At 43.0% G+C, this 26669-nt stretch overlaps 1 protein-coding gene across 3 annotated transcripts in view; it reads left to right on the forward strand.

Annotated features, from left to right (window-relative positions):
• The first annotated feature begins 5288 nt into the window (after positions 1-5288).
• The window catches only part of Drd3 (dopamine receptor D3), a 52378-nt gene continuing 30997 nt past the window's right edge, over positions 5289-26669 (forward strand). For all 3 annotated transcript variants that reach the window (XM_038345963.1, XM_038345964.1, XM_038345965.1), the window contains exons 1-2: positions 5289-5558; positions 26284-26396. In XM_038345963.1, the coding sequence (XP_038201891.1) occupies positions 5289-5558; positions 26284-26396 (383 nt within the window). The remainder of the gene's footprint in view (positions 5559-26283; positions 26397-26669) is intronic.

A 26669-nucleotide genomic window follows, 5' to 3' on the forward strand; every position in this document is an offset into this window, starting at 1 on the left:
GTTCTATGTATCTATGTACATTCATATGTACATATGTGTATTCATATCTACACTTCTCTACATAACCTGCTCAGTCTGTATCATGTTTCTTGCATGTGTGATTTCAGGACGGACCGTTTGGTATTGGATAAGCAATTGGTGTGCTCTTTCTTCCCTGGGGAAGACTATTTCTCCAGCTCTCAGCATTTCTTAGTGGCCTGTAGCCCTTTGTGTAGGGTTGAGGCCTCGTGGTCTTTCCTTCATCACTTCAGCATGTCTAGTATTGTCCTCATACTGCTCCTGTTGAATAGTTCTCTTAGTGACACTCTGTGGGCTGAACATCCAGGTGCCCCGAGGAGCCGAATATCAGCAAAGCAGGATGTGTCCCAGATAACAAGAGCTTGTCCATTCTGTCTTTCTGGCTTTTCAACTAGATCACACAGGCATCCTAAAAAGGCTAGGACACACCAAAAAGAGCAGAATGAATCCATACTTTATATGAAATTTAATCTTCTTAAAATTCGTAAGCAATGTTGTATGTAGTATGTCTTAAGAGGTCGAAGCTAGCAGTATTCTTCTGGCCTTTGACTACCCCACCCTGCCCCATGGTGTCTGCAATATATGAGCACACATGTGTGCCATGCGTTACAGAAATCAGAAGATGTCAGACGTCCTAGTCTGTCACACTCTGCCCTATTCCCTTGAGTCTCTCAATGACTCCAGAGCCACATAGGCTGACAGCCACCAAACCCTAGCCTTTATCCAGTCATACATATGACTTCATCCAGTCATGCACAGCTTTTTACCTAGGTATTAGAGATTTGGACTGAAATTCTCACGCTTGCCTGGAAAATGCTCTTCCCAAGTGAGCCAACTCCTTAGCCTCCCTTCTTTACTTTCTCGCCTTCCATACACACTCTGAACTCCTAACATTCTCTGTTACCAGTGGTCTCCTGACCACCAAGTCCATCAAATGATTGGCAGCTGTAACTGGCTTCTCTCCTTTGCTTTCTCACACCTTCCCTTTAACAATAAAAGCCAGGCTAGGTCTTACACTGGAGCAACGCTTCTCCAGGGGGAGAGAAATTTTGGTCCCTCCCCCATTTGAGATTGAGCAGCGTCCAGGTATTGGTTATTACAGCTAGTAGCTTGAGCAGGGACACTGTTAAACATCAACAATGCATAAGACGCCCTTCAAAACAAAGAATTGTTGGCCCAGTTATTCACAGTGTGGAGGCTTTAAGCATATATAATTGCATTTGGTCTTCACCATAACCCTATGAAGTGGACATGATTTATCCTCTGTCTGATGATGAAACAACTGGCCTATTATTATGAATTATTTGGAGAGTGATTATTAAGTTAATAAATTCTTCAGACTCCCAGTTTCATCCTGAGACTAGTTCTCTATCCATTAGCACATCTATCAGAAGGCTAAAGAGTGGGGAAAACAACCCAGCTCAGAGTTATAAAAAAAAAAAAACTCATTTAAGAAGAAAAAAAATCAAGGAGGAAATAATTAGCCGAGAGGCAGGGAGCACTGCAGCGTATCTCCATCATCTCTGATTCCTTTTATATCTCACACCCAGAATTCTGGAACTACCACGGTCTACCCACCTGCTGCAAAGAGGAATCTAAGAAGGGAAACCATACCATGTGAAAGCACAAGCCAGAAACCCATGTAGCTGTGCTTCCAACGTCAGGGCCAGAACGGATTTGGGAAAGTGAGCACTGCCTGTCTTACAATGAGCCCCTGACATTCCCCATTCCGTTAGGTAGCTGCCAACCCTCTGGGTGGAGCACAAACCCTGGCAAGAATCCCATGGCTTTATGCTTTCTTTCTTACCTTTCCTTCTTACTTGACAGGTGAGATGAGGCTAGGGTTTCATTAAGCAGCTGCAGACTCCAGAAAGGGAGGAGATGCTGGCCCCTGCCTTGAAGGTGGCCCAGCCGTGAAAGGAAAGGTATTGTGAGCCTGAGCCTGCCTCCAACGGGGGAATATCTTTGAACAATCAGAAAGTGCTGTGTTTTTCCAAAAGCTCTTGGCAACCACCATGCTATCTCCAAGGTAGCGGCTGCCCTTCTCCTAATAATGAGGAAATTATAATTATTACCAAGAATTATTATTATGTGTTAAAAAATATATTGACTGCAAACAATGTGCTGTGATAAAGAACATTTTTAAGTAATTTCCTGAATGTGTTCCAAGTTGGTCACCCTTTTCTAACATTGGTTCATTTTAATACTTGCTTCAGACAGAAGTGTTTCAAAGTGAGGTGTAAAATGATAGCCATGATTAAGTCAACCTTTTAATTCTAGGAGAGCTCTAGGTGGCAAGATTTAGAATAAGCGCTGACCACCACCAGCTTCTGCTCTCACTAAACTCTTACCTCTCAACACCATCACCATGTGGGGATTTAAGACTTCAACAGACAGGTTTTGGGGGCACACAAACATTCAGACTGTGGCAGAACGCCAGTGTGGCCATAGAGACTGGAGTAGGAAACACTTTTACCTGGGCACATGTTGACAGTGGTTTCTGTCTTGCTTGGTCTGGCAGCTGTTCAGTCCCAAAGAAACACACAGAGGCCTACATTAATTATAAACTGGTTGTCCTATTAGCGCAGGCTTCTTATTAACTCTTACATCTTAAATTAACCCATAATTCTTGTCTCTGTTAGCCATGTGGCTTAATACCTTTCATCAGTGGAGCATTTTCATCTCACATCCTGTGTCTGGGTAACGACAGCAGACTAAGCCTTTCCTCTTCCCAGAATTCTCCTAGTCTGGTTGCCCTACCTATATTTCCTACCTGGTCATCCCACCTATACTTCCTGCCTGGCTACTGGCCAATCAGCATTTTATTAAACCAATACAAGTGACAAATCTTTACAGGGTACAAGACCATTGTCCCACAGCAGGCACAGACTCCAGGTCTTTTTAGCACTGATACCCTCTGCACACAGGCCTTTTCTTCAGGAGTGAGGGCTTTCATGTCCCATTAACACATGAAAATCTGGTTTTCAGAGCCCAGAGTCCTTTCTATATGTCTGGTCCCTACAAACTGGTATCATGGGTGAAGCTAATGGACTCAGGTGTCTTTGCCACTCTGAACCCAAACCTCCTTGATTTTCATTTTTAAAGCAGAGTCTCCTTATTTAACTCCAGCTGTCCTGGAACTCTCTATATAGACCAAGCTGTTCTGGAACTCACAGAGATTCACCTGCTTCTGCCTCCCAAGTGCTGGGATTAAAGACTTGCGCCACTACTGGCTCAACCCTGCATGATTTGAGCGTTTATTTTCCCCAATAGGATGGTAATAAGACAATCACTATGGTTTCCAAATGCTAAAAGGCAAAACTGAAAGAATTAGAAGACCGTAGTAAGCATAGGACTTAGGATACATTACTCATGTCTTTGTGGTTGATCTCCCTGTTTAAAAAGCAAGGACATCAAGCTGGGTTAAAAGAGATTGGAAATCACTCATTATTGAACCATGGATTTTGGTGGGTACTGGGGGACTTTATAGAGATTAAACATTTTCAAATGGTAACTAATGTTTTAAGATTAGGAACTTTCAAGTAAAATTCTACACGTGGAACTTCCATGAATACAAAAACCACTCTACTAAACTCAGATACTCAACATTTGCTCCTATAATCTAGTCTCCAAAACACATTACTCCCTATGTAAAACATGAGAGAGAATGGGCTATTTAAGAAAGTTATAAGAGACTAGCAGAGATGAGGGAGGTAAATTGGATTGGAGGAAGGAAACCAAAAAAGTGAGGCCTGGAGAGATGACTTGGTGGCTAAGAGAATCTTCTGTATAAGCATCAGGACCTGAGTTCAGATTCTAGTACCCACATAAAACACTGGATGTGGCCATGTGTGCCGTGAGGGGCAGAGACGAAAGGATGTCTGAGTTTCTGGACCCATGCCTAGCTCCAGGTACAGAGAGAGAGAAACCCTGTCTCAAAGAAATAAGGTGAAGAGAGACAGAACAGAGGTTCAGCATCATCCTCTGGCCTTCACATACACACGTAGATGTATGCACTCACACATACACAGGTTCAAACATCACACACACAGAGACACACACACCACACTATACTCACCTACACACACATACACACACACACACACACATGTTTTTATTAAAAATTTGAAAAGAAAGGGAACTAAGATGAGCAGGCTGATAAGGAAAAAATGCCAACAGAATACTTGCACAGTATTTGAAGTACAGAGCATGGCTTCCAAAGTCTTAACCCACAAAACAGTTCTTTTATAACCCAGCCATGGTGACTCATGTCTGTGATCTCAGCATTTGGGAGTCCGAAGCAGTAGGATCACCTTGAGTTTGAAGCCGGCCTAGACCACATCCTCTTCCAAGCGGTTCAGGCTACAGATGGATCCCTTCCTCAAAAAACAGAAACGAATAAAACAGTTCTGCTCTTTCTTATGGGGCTGAAGTCAAAGTCAGAGCTTTCATGTGTGTACACGGCCCCTGAGCTATCATCCCACCTGAGAATTATTTCCACCAGTGCCTGGAGTGAAAATCTTAGGAAACAGGCTCGGGCTCTATCACTCCTCCATTTCATAGAGGAGATAACCGGAGCTCAGAGAGGATAGCACGCTTGTGGTCCCAGAGTTAGGAGATGACCAGGAGAATTCTCACACGGCAGCAGCTGCATCCCACACAGAATAAAGCATGATTGTTTCAGTCCCCCACAGGAGCCCTCAGAGCTCACATCCCACCAATTCAAAGCTGCCTCCTTGGACTCCAGCTGTGCTGGCCTTCCTGCCACTCACCCCACGCCCCGCCTCCTCGAGGCACCCTGCTCCTTCTGCTTGGACCACACTCTACCAGGTATCTGTGTTGGTTGGTTCTCTGCCTCTCTCACCTTTGACTTAATTGCTAATATATCCATGAAGGCTTCCTGATGATACCAGTTAGAAATTGTTTTTCAGATACTCACCCCCACACACACTATCCTCAACCACTCCCCAACTTCCAATTCTGTTTACTTTTCTCCAAAATGCATGTCGTCATTGAACAGGAGTTATCTTGATGACTATATCCCCCCATAGACACTTCATAAGGGAGGAACTGCTTGTCTATGTTTTATTCCTATCTCTAGTTCTTACGCACTGCCTGATGCTATATAGAAAATGTTTCATAAATATTTGCAGACTCAAATTTTAAACTGCATCTACATATTATATCCCAGCCTCAAAGACTGATTTGACCCGCATTGTTTTTGGTCTTTTCCTAGGGACATTCTGGAGTCACATTCCTCCGTCTGGGTTATGGCACCTCTGAGCCAGATAAGCACCCACATCAACTCCACCTGTGGGGCAGAGAACTCCACAGGGGTCACCCGGGCCCGCCCGCATGCCTACTACGCCCTGTCCTACTGTGCGCTCATCCTAGCCATTATCTTCGGCAACGCCCTGGTGTGCGCAGCTGTGCTGAGGGAGCGCGCCCTACAGACCACCACCAACTACCTGGTGGTGAGCCTGGCTGTTGCAGACCTGCTGGTGGCCACGCTGGTGATGCCGTGGGTCGTGTACCTGGAGGTAAGTGGGCTCATGGGCCATGCTGTTCTGGAGTGGGTAAAGATCAGGATACCCCTTGGAGTGCTCAGGCAACAAGGGAGGGAGGGAGAATTTCTGGCATGCTCCCTTTAGTGAGGGAGCTGACACTTGAGGAGACTCGTGAGAACCAGGGTCCTGGGAATGAAGCTGTGCCTGTGACTGGGCTTGAGAGATGGGGCTGTTCCTAAAAAAAAAAAAAAACTCTCTGTGTCAGCCATGTGTTATTGATGGAGTGTGTTCTGATGAGCATCTTTACCCAGATTCAGTGCATCTGTGATGTGGTACAGGACAAGGGGGAGAAAAAAATTTCTAATGAACGAGAGGAACATTAGAATGGTCAGTAAATAGACCAGTTCTCTTTTTTCTCCCCCCTCCTTTCTCCCCTCCTTTTTCTTTTTTCCTTCCTTCCCTTCCTTCCTTCTTTCCTTCCTTCCTTCCTTCCTTCCTTCCTTCCTTCCTTCCTTCCTTCCCTCCTGTTTTAGCTGCCCTTCAGCTTGGCTCTTTCCTCCTGGTGCTGGCTCTTCATAGATTCTGCTATCAGGCTAAACCTTCAAATATAAATTTTCCATGCTTCCATTAGTAGTACAAAGCCCTTGCCACTCCAATAATGCAGCAGACTCTAGAGAATTAATCTTTGGAGGAACATTTCTTAAATTTGGAAGTATTTTCATTTGAAGGTGTAAAATAGAGTCAGAAGGTGATCAAGACAAAACATCCATTTGCTAAAAAGGAAATCGGGGTGCCTACATCTGTTCAAGGAACACACACCCTTACCAGGAAAACATGCAATTATTAAAGAGATGTTTTAAACGCCTTAATATGCTATTAATATTTCTCCTCTGCACTGAATGTCACTCTAAAGAGATATCCAATGAAGGATCAAAATGATGCTATGATTAAGAGAAATTAAGATTCATCAAATTAATATTTCAGTTAATATTAATAGTGAAGGTGACAGTTAATTAAGTATGACATATCACAGGAGAGTAAAAGCCTTGAACACAGACTGCCGATGCTAGTACCCGCACTAAAGAGTGACTGGGTACTAAAATTAGACTTAGGAGTGCAAACAGGGGGCACATGAGAAAATAAATGGGTAGGTATAGGAAGAACAAAAAAGGGAGAAAAACAAGCAGGCTGATTGAGATAGTTCTAGAGGGGGAAATATGTATTTCTTTCTCCCAGTTAGGATAATCTTGATGGAGAGAGATCTTATAATTATCTTGACTTTTCTGTCAACCCAATTACGCCAAGTCATTCTTCATGTTGAGGCAATATCTTGCTCTTCTGGAATCATGCTACTTACTGGAAAGGGGATGAATCATTTATTATTTGATAGTCAATGATAATTAAAGAGGAGTTCAAATCATGCCCTATTTCTGTCCAAAACTGAGACTCTTCACATAGCGCAACCCAGTGCTTCCTGGTAGCAACTGTGCTCTGCTAATCAACCCAGTTCGGTGACTCTTTGACCTTCCCACGGGATGATTGACAGAAAGAAATGGAGGCAAAGAAGTTTCACTCTCATAAACATTTCCATTTATCTATAACAAACTGAGGCATTTGATGTCTGTAATAAAGTGATGTTGAGGGTCGGGTGGTGGTGGTGCACACCTTTAATCCCAACACTCGGGAGGCAGAGGCAGGAGGATCTCTGTGAGTTCGAGGCCAGCCTGGTCTACAAGAGCTAGTTCCTGAGTAGGCACCAAATCTACACAGAGAAACCCTGTCTCAAAATAGATAAATAAATAAATAAATAAATAAATAAATAAATAAATAAATAAAGTGATGTTGACCAAAGAGAAGGACTCTCGGGCTAGCTGTTTGTGATTGCTTTCAGAAGTCTGGTTGAATCAAAGTAGAAAATTTCTGTGCATGCTTGTTTAGAAAATGGACATTGTGACTTTTCTGCACTGGAAGGCCATGGAAATCCCCTTCTAACCACAGCTGCCAATATTAGTGTTATCCCTAATCTATGTTTGAACATAAAAAAAAAAAAACAACTAGGACTTGAGAAAACCATGAGAAACCTGACCAAAGGTGCTAACAGACTCTGGGGTGGCATCTATGGAAAGAGACTCTGACAGAGCTCTGAGCCATCCTCCTTCCCAAAAAACCAACGAGAGCAAAAAGCACCAGCAGACTATACGGGGCAGTTTTCAGAAAGCCAGGGCAGAGTCCATGAAATCAGCACTCATCTAAATCCATGGTGGAGCCAAGGCACAACCCGCTGGGAAATAGGTTGGTTCTGGAAGCCAGTTTCTGCTCTTACCAACTTGCCTCAAAGCTCTAGTGACTAGAGTCTGACCAATGCAATTCAATATCTCAGAGAAGTTCTCCAATAGTCAAGAGTCTATCCTTTTTTTTAAACATTTATTTATTATGTATACAACATTCTGTCTGTGTGTATGCCTGCAGGCCAGAAGAGGGCACCAGACCTCATTACAGATGGTTGTGAGCCACCATGTGGTTGCTGGGAATTGAGCTCAGGACCTTTGAAAGAGCAGGCAATGCTCTTAACCGCTGAGCCATCTCTCAACCCCCTCAAGGGTCTATCTTGCCGAAGCCCAGGGTGAGACTTAAGTCAAACTTTATCCAATTATAATATGATTGTGTCCCAGGAAAAGCCAACTGCATGCTTATTAATGAGTCCTGAAGATGATGCACTTTGAGCACTGGTCTAGTAATTATCATTCACACCTAAGAGCAAAGGGTGTGGTGTGGACCAAAGATACTGCTGTTAGTTTAAGGGCCAATTGATTTGAAAGCCCTCGGAAGACAGGACACACATAAGAAGGAAACTTATCTCAGAGCCAGGAGCCTCACAAAGTTCGTAGTCTGACTTGAATATATTCATCTTTTTTGAAGAAAACTTGGCCGACTTTCTCATAGTAATGTGTGCTGTCGATATCAGAAAGCTTGACTTGCCGTGACTTAAACAAAAGGGGTTAATTTTGTCACATGCCAGAACTCTGGAGGAAGCTGGCTGTTGGTGTTATTAGCTGCCCTGTGGTGTCATCAAGGTCCATGCCCTTTGATCTGTCCTCTTGGCTGTTTTGGCAAGCTACCCAGTTCTTTATACTATGACAGAGCAGCTGGCAAAGCCTCAAGCATCATGTCAGTGACCCAATACAAGAAGGATGGGGATGGTAGCATGGGTGGGGAGGAGGTGGAGGGTTGTTCTGAAACAGCTCAGCTTAAATTATCTCCCCAAGGCGTTTCAGTCTAACTGGCCAGAACTGAGTCATGTACTAGACAAGGCCAGAAAAGAAAAAGTTAAAATGTAAGTTTTGTTTTTAAGAAGAAAACACAGAGGGTGACAGATTGCTATGAAGAGGGCAATAAATTATCATCCAACACTGCCTCTGTGGGAATTCACTGGAAAGAGTGTCAGCCCAACTCAGGGTCGCTTTATGAGGGAGACTCAGAAGAGGGCATCCGAAGACATGAACTTCCGTGATTTAGACGGGGACAGCGACACTTTTTATGCTGGGCTGACGTTAGTCTCAACTGTCATCGCCAAAGAGGGTACCATGGTAGCTAAAGAACATGATCTACAAGTACATGCATCCAGAAATGTTTACTTGTGAGTCAAAGAAAACTCAACTACACTCAGCTTAAATTGTAAGCGCAATGAATTGGCTCCCATCTTAAGGAGTCCTGTGGCAGCGTGGGCTGCAGGCATACTATCAAGGGTTCCAAATCCATCTCTCTGCCATTCTTTCTGCTCCACCTTCTTCCATTCAGACCACATGCACAGGCAAAGTGATAAGTATAAGCCTCACACGTGCACACTGTACCATCCACACAATGAGGACATCCATTCCCCCAGAAATTCTGGAAGTATCAAGAGGCGTTCAGTTGGACTGGCTTACAACACAGAATTTCCTCCAAACTGATCACCAGTCCACACTGATTTAGCATAGTCTAAAACTGTGCCTCTTCCAAGGAACACATCAGTAGCTCAGGCTTCTCGTGGGTTCCCAGTGGAATCCAGGGATGACTGAAAAGTAGCACCGGTCAATGTGAAGCACCGTCAAGCTGTCGTAATCACCATCCTCCTCACCAAGACACACAGGCCTGTGCCCTCAGGAGATGCATGACAGGAAACTCACAGGGGCCAGGTACAACGTTCTGTCCTCTGTCCTCTGTCTGTGTAGGGATATTCAGAACAAAAAAGGATGTGGGTGACCTTACAAGTTGGATTTCAGAGAGTCCCTGGCTTAGCTGTTCCTTTAATTCAGTTTTCATCATTTTCTGGGACAGTCTTTTCAGTGAAGTGCTCTGGCGCTCTGTCTCAGATTAGCTCTCCAGTTTCTAATTTCCTGCTTTTCGACACTGCAGTCTGGCGTGCTCTCTTCAAGCACAGACATCCTCCTTGGTTCTACTTGGTTAAGCGCCTTTGTGCTACTCGATGCAGGTATGTAAGGATGGAGAGGGAAAGGAAGAATGCAGAAGGATATTTGAAATAACAAACAGCTCCCACCACCAATGGTGCGACATAATTTTTTCATCTTTAAGATGGCATGAAAGCAATGCACGTTCAATAGAAAGCACACTTCAGATTTTGGGTTCCAATCTTCTCCCAAGTGAGCTGTACACAGCACAATATCCCCAAGTGTGCAGAGAAACATCAGGGCTCACAGTTCCCATTCAGTCCCATGACCCCAAAGGGAACCATTACTGCTCTGGTCATGTGCTGCTGAGCTGTGCTTAGCATTTTCAACTTACAACACTTTCTGTTAGGGTTGGTGAGAATTAAACCTCATTTTGGACAGTCGAAAGGATTCAAGGAGGAAGAACTGTAGACAAGCAGGAAAAGTGACCCATCCCTCTGAGGAGTTATAGATAATTGTTACAGCGGGGTGAGACATTTTCTTCAGTGCCATAGTCACTGGGAAAGTGTCCATGCCCCCATAAATAACCCTTTATCCACACTCTCATAAGCAAACTTAATAACACTCATTGAGTCATACAGAGAGAGAGACAGACATACACGACATGACAGAAATATAGACAAGCCAAATAGAACAGGGTGGGTTCGGGCAGGGACAGAAAATGATAAAAACTGAATTAAAGAAACAGCTAAGCCAGGAACCCTCTTAAATACAACTTGTAAGGTCACCCTCACACTTTTTTGTCCCGAGTATCTCTATAAGAGATACTCCAAGGATACACCAAGGGAGGGGGGCGTAGTAGCCTGAATGAGAGAGTAATTCAGAAATGAACAGGAATATGTAGAAAAGAAGAGTCAAGTCTTTGGACCTTGAAACGATGTCAGTTGAACTAAAGTTTTGAAAGAAGTGTTGAACCTTAGTTTTAAAAAAGAGATAACAATTGAATTAATACCTCCCACTGGAAAACAAAAATAGGGGGTTCTCATGGCCCCTGGATTTGGTAAAAGTGATAGAATGTTAGAGCTGAAAGAGCCTGGAGATGGCCATCCTCTCTGATGTGTCATGGAAACTCAAGAAATTCCCGGCCATATCTGAGTGGCAGGCGGGCCTTGGAGCCTGTGTTCTGAACATCTTCTCCATGATGCTACACGCCTCCACTCTGAGCTCAGGTTTAGCTTCAAGCTAAACCTTTATTGCAGATGCAGCTTCATGTCAATGAAATTCAGTGTTGGGGTGAATTCAGCTCGGTCACACAAGACTTTCCAGGAGGTCTCCACAAATCTACAGTCACTGTAATAAACCTCTGCCCCCATCCCCCCAATCCCAAGTGACCTGTGCAACACCTGTCATCTTCCCAAGCAACATCTGAGAAGGAGCAATTGTTAATCTCCCGCATTACAGATGGGGAGAAGTATATTCAGAGACGAGAAAAGTCCTCATTTATAACCTTATTTTGCCCCCCCCCACAGCAAATCCACTTAAAAAAAAAAGTGAGAATGAAGAAATGGCCCAGAGATTAATAGCGCATAACACTGCTGCTCTTCCAGAGGACCTGAATGTGGTTCCTAGAATTATTTGCGAGGCTCACAGCCACCAGTAACTCCAGTTCAAAGAGATCTGATGCCTTCTTCTGACCCCTGCAGGAAAGGGCTCATACTAAGGTGCATGCGTGCACGCAGGCACGCACAGTTTATTTTTTAAAAGATTATAAATATGACAGTAGAAAGAAGTGAAGAGGATAGGTAGAGCAGTAATTTTCTTTTGCTTTCTGGCTATTTCTCCCAAACAATTAAAAACCTATCCCTCTAGACCCACTGACAAGTTTCTCTGTATCCCAGAAGAAATTTAAATATAAGGAGCAGTGAATTTATTTACGATCTGGCCAAACCCCTGGCAAAAGAACCTGATTTCTTTCCAATGTCTGTGAAAGTCTTACAACTTGTACAGATCCATGAGACAAAAAGCCCAGAAGGAACAGATGTAGCAGTGAGACAGGTTAACTGAGCCTTTCCTGACAGAGGGGGACTGAGTCCCAGGCTGCCTTCATCCTCTCCAGTCTCAGCAGACTGCCTGTACTCTCTGTGTGAGGATCTGCTGTATAGAATATATAGCTGTTATGTTATTGCAACCCTCTCTCCATCGCTTTCTCTGCCCATCTCTCATTCTTCAAGGAGCTGAGATGCCATAGCATTATATTATTATTATTATTATTATTATTATTATTATTATTATTATTATTATCTGTACAGGTATCCAAATTTCTTGAAGTACCCCCAATGCTTGGAAGACCTATAATGAGCACAATGATTGTAGAAGCCAAGCTAATGTCAAGTAACCTCCATATAGACCTTTACCACCTCTTGGCTTTAGTTCTTTTAGAAAAGCTGGTTTACATGGTTCCAGTCTTTGTTGGTCTCTTCATTGTCCAGGCTGGTTTTGTCTCTAGTCTTATACAATTTTAATCCTGGCAATTTCTTCCTGATTCTGCACAATTTTGGAAAACATCACAGATATAAGGTCCCTTCGCCAGGATGAAAGTCATTTCCGGACTAGCCAGGAATGAATCTGTATCAGAAACTCAGAGAAGATGTGGCAGGCAGCATCCAGTGTCAAAGACCAAACTCAAGCCACTGAGAGCTCAGGAAGGAAGGGTTTTTAGAGCAAGGTTGCTTGCAGTGTTTTCTTAAAATTTGAAAATTTGAGTCTAGAGTGGAAAGAATCCTTTTCATTGTACACTCAGCAGAGCCATCTGCAGATCCATTTAAGTCTCTCCTTTGACAGACTGTGGGGTGGAAGCATTTTCTCATCTGTTTCTTTGAAGGTCAGATGTAAGCTTGGCCCCCTGTGGTGCCTGACCATCATACCAGCGTTGTAGTAGAAAAAAAGTGAGCTTTTGCCCAGTGTAGTGGCACATGCCTTTAATCCCAGCACTTGGGAAGCAGAGGCAGGCAGATCTCTGAGTCTGAGGCCAGACAGGGAGTTCCAGGAAAGTCAGGGCTACAGAAAGAAATCTTGTCTCAAAAAATGAAAGAAGGAAGGAAGGAAGGAGAGGGAGAAAAAAAGAAAGGCAGAAAGAAAGAAACAAAGAAAGAGAGCTTTTGACTCTCCTTTTGTAAAGAAATATCAGCAGACCACAGCTTTGAAAGAGAATTACAAACCACAACAGAACAAGGCTTAATGAGTTATAGAATACCGTACATCTACTTTGTGTGTGCGCGCGCACACATGCATGTATTTTCCTTAAACAGCCTACATTTAATCTTCTAGTCTGTTAGAGCAGCCCAGCTTGGAATGGAAAGTGCTTGGGTACATGTGTTCAAAATGACGGTCAAAATGACATCAGTGAACATCAGTCAGGCTTTGGTGGGCAGCCTTTGCGATTTCAAGATTCTTGTATCCTGGAACAAGGAATTGGACACAAATAGAGGTTAGTTATAGATGCAGGGACGGTTTATTAAGATAGAGTCCACTTGGGAGGGAGGAAGCAGACCAGAGCTCAGAAGGTTAGGAACTCATTGACAACACTGTATGAGAGGCTGTACCAAAGGCTGGGACTTTGACAGGTGATATTTGCATATTGAGGGCTTTCTCGAACATTCGTACAGCAGAAGCTTTCTCTCACACGTTCTATCTGTAACACGCTGGCTTTGAGGTTGGTTTCTAGTCCTCCTTTCTGCTACCTTATGTCTTCATATGTTAATTCATAATTCATGGGCAAAGCCCTTCTGACCCCATTCTCTACCTGCTCTGCGTCAACCGTGTAACTAGCCAGGAACACAAACATGCATAGGCCCCATAAAGGGTGTCGTTATTTACAATTAACAATTTCAGCTCTGGGGTTGGAGAGATGACTCAGTGGTTAAGAGCACTCACTGCTCTTTCGAAGGCCCTAAGTTCAATTCCCAGCACCCACATGGCAGCTCACAACTGTCGGATGCCTTCTTCTGGTGTTTAGATGGACAAGCTAACAAAGTACCCATATACGTAAAATATACAAATAAATAAAATTAAAAAAACAATTTCGGCTCTGATGACATCAGCTTAATAAAGCATTTTTAGGCTTAACATTCTAGAAAAAATGGATTCTGGAGAATCATAGGCATAAAAAGAAATAAATACCATATTTACACAGAATTTCTTGCTTTTGAAGCAAATCAGACTCTACAAATTTTACAGGCATCTTACAAGTTTTGGAAAAGGTTGTCAATGACTACAAATAGACGTATTATCTGGTACACACGTGCACCTCACATACATGGCAGCCGTGTTTATCCAGAACCGTAAAGCAGTCATTTTAAAAGGTCCCAGCCAAAAGCCAAACTTAAGTGAGTGCTGATTCTGTTTAAAATCTGGCACAATGAACAGGGAACACAGAACATCAAATCTGTGCTTTTCAACATCCCCTTTGGAAAACATAGTAAACATAAGATATTCTAGAGAAATTTCTTTGTTTTGGATATAAAGGACTAGAAAATTCTGTAAAGAACCATTCTGATATTGCTAACCAAGTTACACACAGTTTCTTATAGTATCCTTGGAAAGCTTCTCACAGCTGTGAAAAGCTGTGTGTAACTCATCTAGGTTGTTGTGTGGTTATACAGTTCTTAGCTTTTCATTAGACAGTGGTAGTTCAGAAATCAGAAAGTTTATGTGTGCCATCAACATCCTTTAAATCACATGATTTCTTAAGATATTTACCTTTGAATGAGGAAAAAAACATAAAATTGGGCCCTTTTTTCTGGTGTTGTAAATTGAAACCCTGAACCCCTCAATCCTAGGGAAGAGTTTAAGAAGTCTGAAATTGTCTCAAATACACTTAATTGTGAAGTACTTTTAATGTTAGTTCATGTCTAGAGTTCATGTGTTGTTGACAGAGGTTTCTGTCCTGCCCGGTCCTGCGGCCATTCAGTCCCAAAGAAACATTGGGACTACATTAATTATAAGCTGGTTGGCCTAGTAGCTCAGGTTTCTTATTAACTCTTATAACTTGTACTAACCCATAATTCTGCCTGTTTTAGCCACATGGCTTGATACCTTTTATCAGAGAGGCCTTCTCATCTGGCCTCCTCTGGGTAACAACTGTAGACTGAAACTTTGCTTTTCCCAGATTCTCCTGTTCTCATGACCCGGCCTCTTACACTTCCTGCCCGGCTGCTGGCCAATCAGCATTTTATTAAAATAACACAAGTGACAGGATACAAGACCATTATCCCACAGCACTTCCTCCCCTCTTTATTTTTAAAACAGGAACTCTGAATCTAATCTCCTTTGTTTAGCTTTCTTCCTGACCTATCCATACAACTTGTAACCAACATTCTAAACAAAGAAAAACATCCATAATCCAATTTTTGGAAATGCAGTCATAATTTTCCAGGCTACCTCCTGCTGGTTAGGGATGCTGATAATCTTACAGGGACTTAAAGAAATTTTTGAATTATGGTCAAGTCCTGACTGGAATATTCTGTGAGGCTTGATTATCTCAGTCATCAGTCTTAAAACTGTTCTGGATGTAGAACTCAGAGGAAACTCCAACAGAGGTCCTTTGAAATGTTGGATCATCTGGACCATCCACTCCAATTGGAGATTCTTCAGGGGGTTAATCAAACCTGGTTTTTCTTAACCCAGAATGAATCCACAGCCTCTCATCTCCTGTGGATCCAAAAATAAAAACTCTTCTCCAAAGTAACATATCTTTTGACTTAAATTTTGAAGTCAAAGCATTTTCAAAATATATATGTTGTACTAATCCAGCAGCATTTGTAATCAGATGTCTTTTAGCAGCTGTTGTTCCTTCCTCAGCAATCAAACCATTCACAATAACATACAGTATCCAGACTCTCTATGTATTTTCCGTCTTTACATGACTTTATTTTAAACTCTTTCTTTTATTTTTATTTTTAATTTTTCATTTTGGGGACTAGGCTTCTCTGTGTATCTTTAGCTGTCCTGGCACTCACTCTATAGACCAGGTTGTCCTTGAACTCACAGAGATCTACCTGCCTCTGCCTCCCGAGTGTTGGGATTAAAGGTGTGTACCACCAACTACTCTTTTTCTTTCTTTTTATTTTAAGGACTTTATCCTTTTTCTTTTCTCTCCCAAGCCTACATATATTTTTAAACACACTGTAAACCATTTAGAGGTTTTCTTTATATGAATCTATCTTTACTATATCTCTCCTTTTCTGACCACATGCGTCTTTAATTTGGTAAGTGATATGGTTAGGATTGAAGCCGTGACTTTGATAGCTGGATCCACCCCATTCCTTAGCTTTATGGCACAGGTACTGGCCAGAGCTATGTTTATTGCCAAAGTCTTATATTTAACAATTTTATGTTTAAATGTATTCTTAGAAAAAGGAACCCATAGCAATAATAAGATAAAAGTTTGGGTTTTTTTGTTTTTAATGTCCCTCATTTAATGTACTCAGACTTGGTCACCTCTGCTTATCAAGACAACTTCATGAAGCAATTATATTTAGATATTTTGCATGTTGCTTCCCAAATGCATTTAAAGCCATGTATTTTTATTAACATACAAAATCATTTTATGTTTTCTTGCCTACTATTTCTCTTGACTACTCAGGGGAAAAAAAGCAAATGTAAAATTTAATTTTTTAAGTATCTCTTTTGGAAGAAAATTTTTATCAAAATCTCTGTAGTCAATACAAAACTGTGTAACGTAGCAAAATTTTCATCTTAAGATTTAATGAATGCAATTTTTTATAAACATAAACTGTACTTCAAATATCTTTACCACCCCTCTGAAAAACTAAGACTAAATGTCTCTTTTTTTCCCTTTAATTGAAAATAGTTTTTTTTTCCTCGCATAATATATCCTGATTACAGTTTCCCCTCCCTCTACTCCTCCCGGTTCTTTCCCACCTATCTCCCTTGCATCCAGATCTACTCCCTTCCTGTCTGTCATTGGAAATTGTGGGAATAATAATATAGGAAAAAATCCAATACATCAGAATAGGACAAAACAAGCAAACAGAAGGAAAGGAACCCAAGAAAAGGACAAGAAACAGATGCTGCAGAGAAACTGTTTTCATACTCAGGGAGCCCTAAAAACACTAAACTGGAAATATATGCTCAAAGGGCCTGTAGGCTAAAAAGAGTGTCTATATTACAATAAAAATTAAAGTTAAGGTAGAACTTTTGTTTTTAAGCCTGATATGACATTGTGACCTAGGGTTTTATCTAATCAGCTATAATTCTACCTAATATACTCAAGAAAAATGCTCTGGTCTCATTTAAGCTCTTTGGCAAGCCTTTGAGCTGTAACTTTAGAAATGTGTTTCCGCGGCTCCATCAAGCATCCCAGCTTGATCTGACTCAGCAAAGGACTCTGCAAAGAGCTGAGACCCCTGCCCGAAGCAGCATGGAGCTGCAACCCACATGCAGTGCCTCTGACCTCCCAAAGAGAGCAAAGATGCAGTTCACTGAGGAAGTGCTTGCTTGGTACATGCAAGGCCTTGCATTCAATCCCCACTACACACACACACACACACACACACACACACACACACACAAACTCCCCAAATCACAAAACCAAACAATCAGAGTACTAGTCAATTTCAAAGCCTTTACCAATCCGTCAATATACATTTACAGGTAGCCAATGCCTGCACTTATGGGAAAGAGGAGAAAGGGCCCAGCTGCTGGAAGTCCTCCACACGCCAGCTCTGTGGCGATGCCTTGTTTGTGCTCTAATAAATAAAGCTAGTTTGAAGATCAGAAGATCAGAAGGCGGAGCTAACCACTAGTTCACCATAGAGATGGGGCGGGGGCTGTACAGACAGGAAGTGATGTGGCTGAGCGGAGAGAGAAATAAGAGGTGGGAGGAGGGGGGCTGGAGAGATGGCTCAGAGGTTAAGAGCATTGACTGCTCTTCCAAAGGTCCTGAGTTCAATTCCCAGCAACCACATGGTGGCTCAAACCATCTGTAATGAGATCTGGTGCCCTCTTCTGGCCTGCAGGCATACATGCAGACAGAATGTTGTTTACATAATAAATAAATAAATATTTAAAAAAAAAAAAAAAAAAGAGGTGGGAGGAGACAGTAGTTCGGGCAGGCTGAGGAGTGAGCAAGGTAAGAGCTGCAGCTTGCTCCTTTCTCCCTCTGATCATTCAGCGTTTGCCCCGATATCTGGCTCCAGGTCTTCATTAATAAGGCCAATTAGAACTCGTGCAACAGAGCTGTGTGGGGGTAAGCAGCAGGTTTTCTTCCTTAATGGCCGAACCCGAAACTGTTACCGGATATTTCGTCCGCAACTCACCACTGTCGGTTCCCTCTGTTCCAAAGGAAATTGGAAAACAGAAATTGTTGAAGGAAGAGGGATTGATTTACAGTTTGACCAAACCAGGGACAGAACGAACCAAATTTCTCTCCCCCGTGGTCTGTGGCAGTCTTAACACTTCACAGCAAAGAATGTGCTAAAATTGAGACGATATTGTAGGTTTAGCCGTGGGTCTTTTCCGGCAAAAGGGTCACAGCCCCACATTGACTCCCTTGTCTCACAGCGGGGACAGTCAGTTACATTTTAATAAGTTGTGTGTGCTGCTACCTGGAGATTCCATCAACACGAATGAAAATAAAATCACTCATTTTCACTAAGCCGGCGTTGAGCATTTTCCTTCATTTGTGAATATCGGCCTCGGCCCTTAGCAGAGAGCTACTGTCATGGTAGAAACCACAGACGCTTACATTTCCAAACTGCATCCTGGTTGCTGCAGACGTCTTGAAGTAGTAAGTTGTTATTTGTAATCCCTTGTACCTTTACCCTTTGTGCATTTAAAAACATTCTGAGAAGGAAGACATGAACCCAAACGGATTGCCTAAAGAGCCAAGCAAGGTGACTTACGCCATTAGTCCCAGCACTCAGGAAACAGAGGCTGACAGATCTGAGTTCGAGACCAACCTGGTTGGTCAACATAGTGAGTTTCAGGACAGCCAAGATTACATAGTAAGATCCTGTCTCAGAAGACCAACCAACCTAACCAGAGGTAGAATGGTCAGGGCTATTTTGAATAAAGTTTATTAAAGTATTTGACTTCGTTTTTTGAGGAAAAGAAACACAAGAATTACAACGGACCTGACTTGTAACCTTGTACAGCATCCAAAACTTGGACTAAGTAATAGTGGTAAACTCTCATTGTGAGGCAGATAGTTCTAATTTGGATTTGAGTATATAAGAAATTGAATTGATTTTCACTATCAGTAAATGAGGGATCCTATAATATGTCTATTTATTACATCCTGAACTATGGCTTCAAAAGACGAGGAGGGTTTTTTTTTTCTCATGTAAAATTGGTAAAACTATTTTTTCCCTTTCCCAACAATCATTAAATAGCCTTAGCCGAGGCTAAGCTGGTGGTGGTGCATGCCAGCGCTCAAGAAATGTAGGCAGAGCCGGGCGGTGGTGGCGCACGCCTTTAATCCCAGCACTCGGGAGGCAGAGGCAGGCGGATCTCTGTGAGTTCGAGACCAGCCTGGTCTACAAGAGCTAGTTCCAGGATAGGCTTCAAAGCTACAGAGAAACCCTGTCTCGAAAAACCAAAAAAAAAAAAGAAATGTAGGCAGACAGATCTCTGTGAGTTGGAGGCCAGCTTGGTCTATGTAGGTCCAGGCCGGCCAGGGATACACAGTAAGGCAGTGTCAAGTGTTCAGTAAATTGCATAACCTTGGTACGTTTTAAAACCCAAACTGTTTTCTTCACCTACTGGCCTTAGTTCTTAAAAACCTAAGTATCCTCTTCCTTGCTTTAGCATGCCAGATGGCCATTAGACAAATACACCTACTTTTATTTAAAAAATCAAAACCAAAACCAAAAACCAGTACACATAACAAAACATAAATCTCAGAGAACTTGGTTGTTCTCAGGTGATAGGCATGGATCAAATTCAGAGTGTACCCACTGAGACTCCCAGGATCTTGTGTCCTAAAACAATTAGACAAGGGACATATGGGTACTGATAGAAATGAGACCTTTTTATTGAGAAAAAGAAAAATGCTCCTCAGAATGGGGGTGGACCAAGAGACCAGGAAAGGTCTGAGACTCGAAGGCCCGGGCCAAGGAGCACATTTACACAGCCCCCAGCTTCTCTGGCAGTTAGGGATGGCAGGGCTTTTAATATGTACAGTTTTGTGATGTATAGAATGCAATTGGAGGTGTTTCCAGTCTTCCATTTGCCGCTGGAACTTCCCATCCTCCAACCTCGCTTCTCCCCCATCCTCAGAGCTTCAGTCCCCAAACTCTTTGAAGCGCTAAAGAATGATATCTATTTTCTGTAACTTCCAAGCTAATGAGGGGTGTAATCTTTGTCAATGGGGGACCTCAAAATTCTCTTCCAGTTCTATCAACTGGTTGAAGAGGAAGCTTTGGAGTTTTTGTTTTAGGAGTTGACCTGAATCCCTGTATCATAATGAGTTACGTTTAAAGCTGTCATCTCCTAGGAGACACAGATTTTACTCGCTTTGGGGGGAAATAAAAAAGGAAGAATCTGGGCTAGAAACAAAGAAGAGTGAGACCATGTTTCAGAAAACAAACAAACAAGGAATGCTTAAAGAAAACTAAGGCTGTGACTCGGTAATTCAGTGCTTGTCTGGATTCACGAGGACCTGAGCTCGTTCCCCAGCACCACCAAAAATACAGGAATAAACCGTGGCACACACCTGTAATCCCAGACTCGGAAAGGTGGAGCAAGAAGGCCAGGGAAATCCTGTCTCAAAAACTCATGTCTGTAAGACAGTGGTTTCTGAAGATAATATTATGCCCCCAGACGGTAAGACTCACTTGAGGGCCTTATTATTTGGAGTGGGGCCTGTGGGTCATTTGCTTAGCAAGAGTTGTAGCTGATTTGGGGACTGCCACTTATAATCAGTAAGTTTGGGAAATGCCGTCTTGGGCCTGGAAATCAATAGCCAACTTCATACCTGAAGACACTGTCTTGCTTTCTCCCGCCCCCCACCCAGTTCCTACAGGGAATTAGCCATGTTCATTAGCAAGTGAGAGTAACACCACCTGGCTGCTTGCGATTCTGAAGTGAGTTGTTCATCAGAATTTGGGTGAAAAACATATCTCTAAAGAGCCTTAAATCAATCAGATTTTTTAAAAGTCTGCCTTAATTTCAAAATTACCTTGCCTTTTATGATCTCTCAGCACTTTGTATTTATCCCTCTGTCAGCACTAATCACTAGGTATCAGTTCTTCCCTAGGACTTCCGGTGTAGGTCCTCCATCCCCCCCCCCCCCTACACACACACACCCATTTACACATTCCTCTCCCAACTCAGGCGGGCCCTACCGTCGGAGCCGCTGGGAACAAAACCAGAATTCATCTCAACACACCCTCCGGGCCACGTAGCAAACAAGTGAGCAGTCCATCCAACAGTGACCTTCTGGGTAAATGGATGGACAAAGGTCAAAACTCCTCCCTCCAATGCTAGCTGGGTGGAATTGAACTGTGTGCTTCTGGGAAGTGTGGTGCTAAGATGAGAGTCTTTGAGGACAGGAGTCATAATGGTTGAGAGGAAGAGGTTAAAAGTCTGGCTCTTTTTGCTAGCTGCGTGTTCTTAAGTAAATAACCCCTCCCGTGCCCCAAGTCTCTATTTACCTACAAATTGGGCATCATAGTTGCCTGACTCAGTTGTCCTGAAATGATGTGAGCTGGTTACTTAGAATGGTTTAGCACTTTAGATTTTCATCCTTTACTGTTATTTACATGGTGTGGGAGACCGTAGTATAAACATTCACATGTGATATGTGTGTGTGTGTGTGTGTGTGTGTGTGTGTACCAGCTACCGATTTATTTTAATGACTGAGCTCCCAGAAAAGTTAAGTGATGGCACCTTAGTGGGAATCACTTCAATCAGCTAATCAGGTTGTTTTCTTCTTGGCACTCGGCTGAGATCAAGGAGAGAATGGGATTTCTGATAGCAGGTTCTGGAAAAGGGAAACATAGACAGAATGGAAGTCTCATTCCAGGGGGACCAACTTGTGGGTTCAACAAGAAGGCACTGTGTTGTGTCCTTCCACTCAGGACCCTATACAGCAGCCCCATGCCCCACCTCGCGGGTCTTTTCCATTGCTGCTTTGCAGTCCTGGGATGGGGTAGTCAGAAAGGTGCCTGTTCCCCAGACCAAAGCCCCACCTGGTTCTCCTTTTCCTTTGTGTCCACTCGCTCCATCCCACAAGCTGCTCCTCCTGTGTGATTCTCTACAGCAGCACTGCCTTGTCCGTATCCAGTGTCCAATCTGCCTCTACCAACCATGTGACCTGCGACAATCGGCTTGACCTCTCTAAGATGGCTTCCTGCATAACAAAGTTAGTAATAGTCCCGTCAATGCAAAAATAACAACTCTGCTTTAAAGAAAATAGTAAAAGTCCTTTATCCTGAGGCAAGTGTGAGTGACCCTGTTCTCAGAACTTGGATTTGATTTGTGTCATGGAAAGAGTGGCATGAACTTCAATAGCTAGAGAAGAGAGAGTCAAAACAATACATGGGAGAAATAACTTTGGTTGGGACAGCAAGTTAGGTGAGCTAGGGAGGTAGAAGCCCTTTTCTGTAGTTTAAGAAAACATTTTTAGCTCTAGAGTTGGTGGTTGCTGACTTCAGCAATACATTCCAAGAGGTTTATCCAACAGTCTTGAGAACTTTCGGCCAGAGATAATTGTTAAAAGTAAAAACAAGAGAATGTGTTTATAGAGAGATGACTCAGCAGTTAAAAATGCTGGCTGCTCTCCCAGAGGATCCAGGTTCAGTTCTCAGCACCATCAGTGGCTCCAACCATCTGTAACTACAGTTCCAGAGGATCCGATGCCCTCTTCTGGCTTTCATGGGCATCACACAAATGTAGTGCACATATATACAAGCAGGCAAGCACTTGAAATAATTTTTTTTGAGACAAGGTTTCTCTGTAGATTTGGAGCCTATCCTGGAACTAGCTCTTGTACACCAGGCTGGCCTTGAACTCACAAAAATCCATCTGCCTCTGCCTCTCAAGTGCTGGAATTAAAGGCCTGTACCACTGCCTGACTAGATTTATTCTGTGTTCTGCCTGCATGTACGCCTGCAGGCCAGAAGAGGGCACCAAATCTCATTACAGATGGTTGTAAGCCACCATGTGGTTGCTAGGAATTGAACTCCCAACCTTTAGAAGAGCAGGCACTTAACCACTGAGCCATCTCTCGAGCCCCCGAAATAAATATTTTTTTAAAAAATAAAGTAAATGGGTTTTTTTCCACAGGCACTAAGCCTGGCTAACTCTCCATCCCTCAATAATCCCAATCTTCTACTCCACCAAGGTCAAACAGCAGAGGAGAGGCCAAGGAGCTCGTGGGGTCTTTAAGACAGATAGGTCCTCTGCAGATAACCTCCAGCTTCACAGTCTTTCCCCCAGGGGATTATAATCAGCACTAAGAGGCCACGTCTGCAAAAGGCTTTGCAGGACACCGGGCACTTAGCAAGCATTCAATAAATGCCTTTTAGTATGTCGGAGAGCACTCAATCTTGATGGAGGTATCTGCATGCCTAACCTGCTCCAGGAGCCCCAGAGCAGCAGTGAGCAAGTAAATAAATGTCTTTGCCATTATCGAGTTGGTTAAGTAACAGTCGTTTAATCTCCTATCAAATTATACACGCCTCAAAAAGCTGTACTAGGACATATGGAAAAAAAATCCGTTTTCAAAATCTGAAATTTCAAAGTTGTAGAAACTCCTAGAATGGGTCATGTGGGTAGGTGATAATAGTAGGAGAAATCCTCAGTAAATGTTAGTTTGTATTAATTGTACCAGGCATTCATACCAATCTCTAGTTAGTGTGTTCAAGAACGCCTTGTACAGGCATGGTGAGATGGTTTTCCAGGTAAAGGTGTTTGCCCCATAAGCCTGGCAACCTGAGTTCAATCCATGGAACCCACACGAAAAGGAAAAGAGAGAAGCTGACTCCCCTAAGCTTTCTTCTGACTTCCACACTCATGCCATGGCATGCATGCCCATATAATCAGGCACACATACATACATGTATAATGATTAATAATAATAATAATAATAATAATGAGGAATGCCTTTTTTCTCCAGTTATCACATAAGTCTTCAAGGATAGACCCTGTAGTACATTTTACAAAACCTTTTAACAAGCATTCTGTGCCTTCCTTCTGTGGACTATTACAGCCTCACAAGTCCTTGTTTGGTAAATATATGGATGGAAGAATGAATGAATGAATGAACGAACAAACCACCAGAAAACACTCAGGCTGACTGCAGTCCCAACTTTTCTGTCTCCTTTAAACTTCCCACAACATGCAGACACACTTACTCAGTTATAAGGGGAAAAAAAGTAGGTTTTCCCCAAGTCACAACTCCAGTTGCATGGTAGACATATGTACAATGAAATTAGTAACACAAGCCGGGGGATGGGTGGAGACAGGTAGATCTGTGTTAGTTCAAGGCCAGGCTGGTCTACAAGAACGAGTTCCAGGACAGGCTCCAAAGCTACAGAGAAACCCTCTCTCAAAAAAACCCACAAAAAAAGAAAAGAAAAAAAGGAAGGAAGGAAAGAAGGAAGGAAGGAGGAAAGGAAGGAAGGAAGGAAGGAAGGAAGGAAGGAAGGAAGGAAGGAAGGAAGGAAGGAAAAGAAATCAGGAACACAAAATTCAGTCAGTTTGGGGCGGGAGAACCTTGCATACCATGCAATTGTCCTGTGTGATCAAAATCATCTTTCACTGCTGTCTCTCTGGAGTCAGTGTGTGGTGACTCTGTAGATTAGAATCCATAAACTCTCCTTCTGGAAAGATGTTCATTCTCAGCATCCCTATAAATTTATGCTGGGCCTCTTTATACAGAGCCAGGCGATCTAGCTGAGAGGAAGTAAATCAAGAACCAAGTGAACAAATATGATTACTTCATTTGTTTTAACTTTTCCTTCTTGCTTTTAAACAAAGCTTCTTTGGTCAGCGCTTCTCAAAATACCCTGAAGATGACCAAACATAGAGATTAAACGGGAGGCTGAGAGGGAAATAAACTCCAGAAGGTACTAGAGGAGGAGGATGGACCCTTCAGGGCTTTAGGGACTCGACACAGGAAGTCTCACCCCACCCAGGTCTCAGATGGAACCAGACAGAGGGCAGCTCCTCTTTCATTCACATTGGCCAGAGTCTGCTGGGTTTGTTTGTCTATGTCCCATCTCTTAAATGAGCTCAGAAGAGACACCAAAAATGCAGCAACAACCAGTAACACAAACCTTCACTGGGAGCCATGATCCCCCAGAATTGCAGCCCACATGCCTCAGAGCCTATAAGTAGCAGTGTATGGACATTCAAAAAGTGGCATTGTCCCTGATGCATCTTGCTTATTAAGTTAGGTTATATAAACATGCAAAAATAAAATAGAAATATGTTACCATATAATTCGCCTTAATCCCAGATGCTTTCTGTTACTCGCAGGAAGCTCTGGAGGTCGATTCCATGCGCACAGGCAGCAGGTCACAGCTAGCACCACCTAGCTGAGGGACATCCCTGTTTTGCTCTAATCCTCTGGGTCCAGCCTTCTCCCACCTCTTAGAGGTTGGGACAAAGAGTTGGTGGGGGAGGGTCAAAGACAGTCGCACGGATTAGTCTTGTTCTCATAGATGTCTTACAATGTTTCCAAGCTTTACAGTCTGATGTCACAGAAATTTTTGCTTTGGAGTCATGTTTTATGTCAAATGTGTTCTTAGCTTATTTTCTTAGCACATGGTGAGCTCTCTACTGGGCAGAGGGCTTCAGAGAGGCAGTTTTGGCACAAGGCTCACATTGGGCAGCCACCCAAACTCTGTTACTAACAGCTGTGCATCTATGGGCTGAGATGTATCTATGCGCACACCACTTAACTATAAGGAGCACCCCTGAGGTTGAACCTCATGTTTGACTGCCAAAACCTTGGTACAACTGGGGTGTGCTTATTTTAAGATGAATGTCCATGAGCTCCCATCCGGGGACTCTGAATCACTAGGTCTATGGGGTATTCAGATATTTATGTTTTTAACGAATATCCCACTGTGAGCCACTCTGAGAATCCCTGCACTAATTAATCTTGATGATCTCTCCTAGCTCTAGCGCTCTGTCCCATCCCTTCCTTAACAATCAACCCCAGACATCCTGGCATACCCTCTGTGCCTGTTAGCCCTCTGGTACTGATGGCACCCACCGTGGGGAGCCAGGAAGGTGCATTGGCATCTATGATGAACATCTTAGGGAAGACAAGAGAGTTGATTGGGTTATTGTTCCTTCATGGGGAAAACACTAACATCCCTCTTGTCTCCAATGTCCAGGTGACAGGTGGAGTCTGGAACTTCAGCCGCATTTGCTGTGATGTTTTTGTCACCCTGGATGTCATGATGTGTACAGCCAGCATCCTGAACCTCTGTGCCATCAGCATAGACAGGTAAGGCTGGGAGTCCCCTTCCAGGCTTAGGAGACAGATGGCTGTAAAGGGGTACAGAGATATTCACTTGAGATATTGGGGTCACTTTCAAGGGGACTTGCCACTGACACATTTTCTCCCCTTGTTTTTTTCTTTTAAAATATAGTTTGTGCGTGGGAGAAAAAAAACTTGTGACAGGAAATAATTGCTCTATAAGGTTTATTGGGCTTTTTACTCCTCCAGTCAACCTAGTCCCACCCCTCCCCACACCCAGGATCTGAGGTTCATTTTCCC

This window comes from Arvicola amphibius, chromosome 10, assembly GCF_903992535.2.
Source record: "Arvicola amphibius chromosome 10, mArvAmp1.2, whole genome shotgun sequence".
NCBI lineage: Eukaryota > Metazoa > Chordata > Mammalia > Rodentia > Cricetidae > Arvicola > Arvicola amphibius.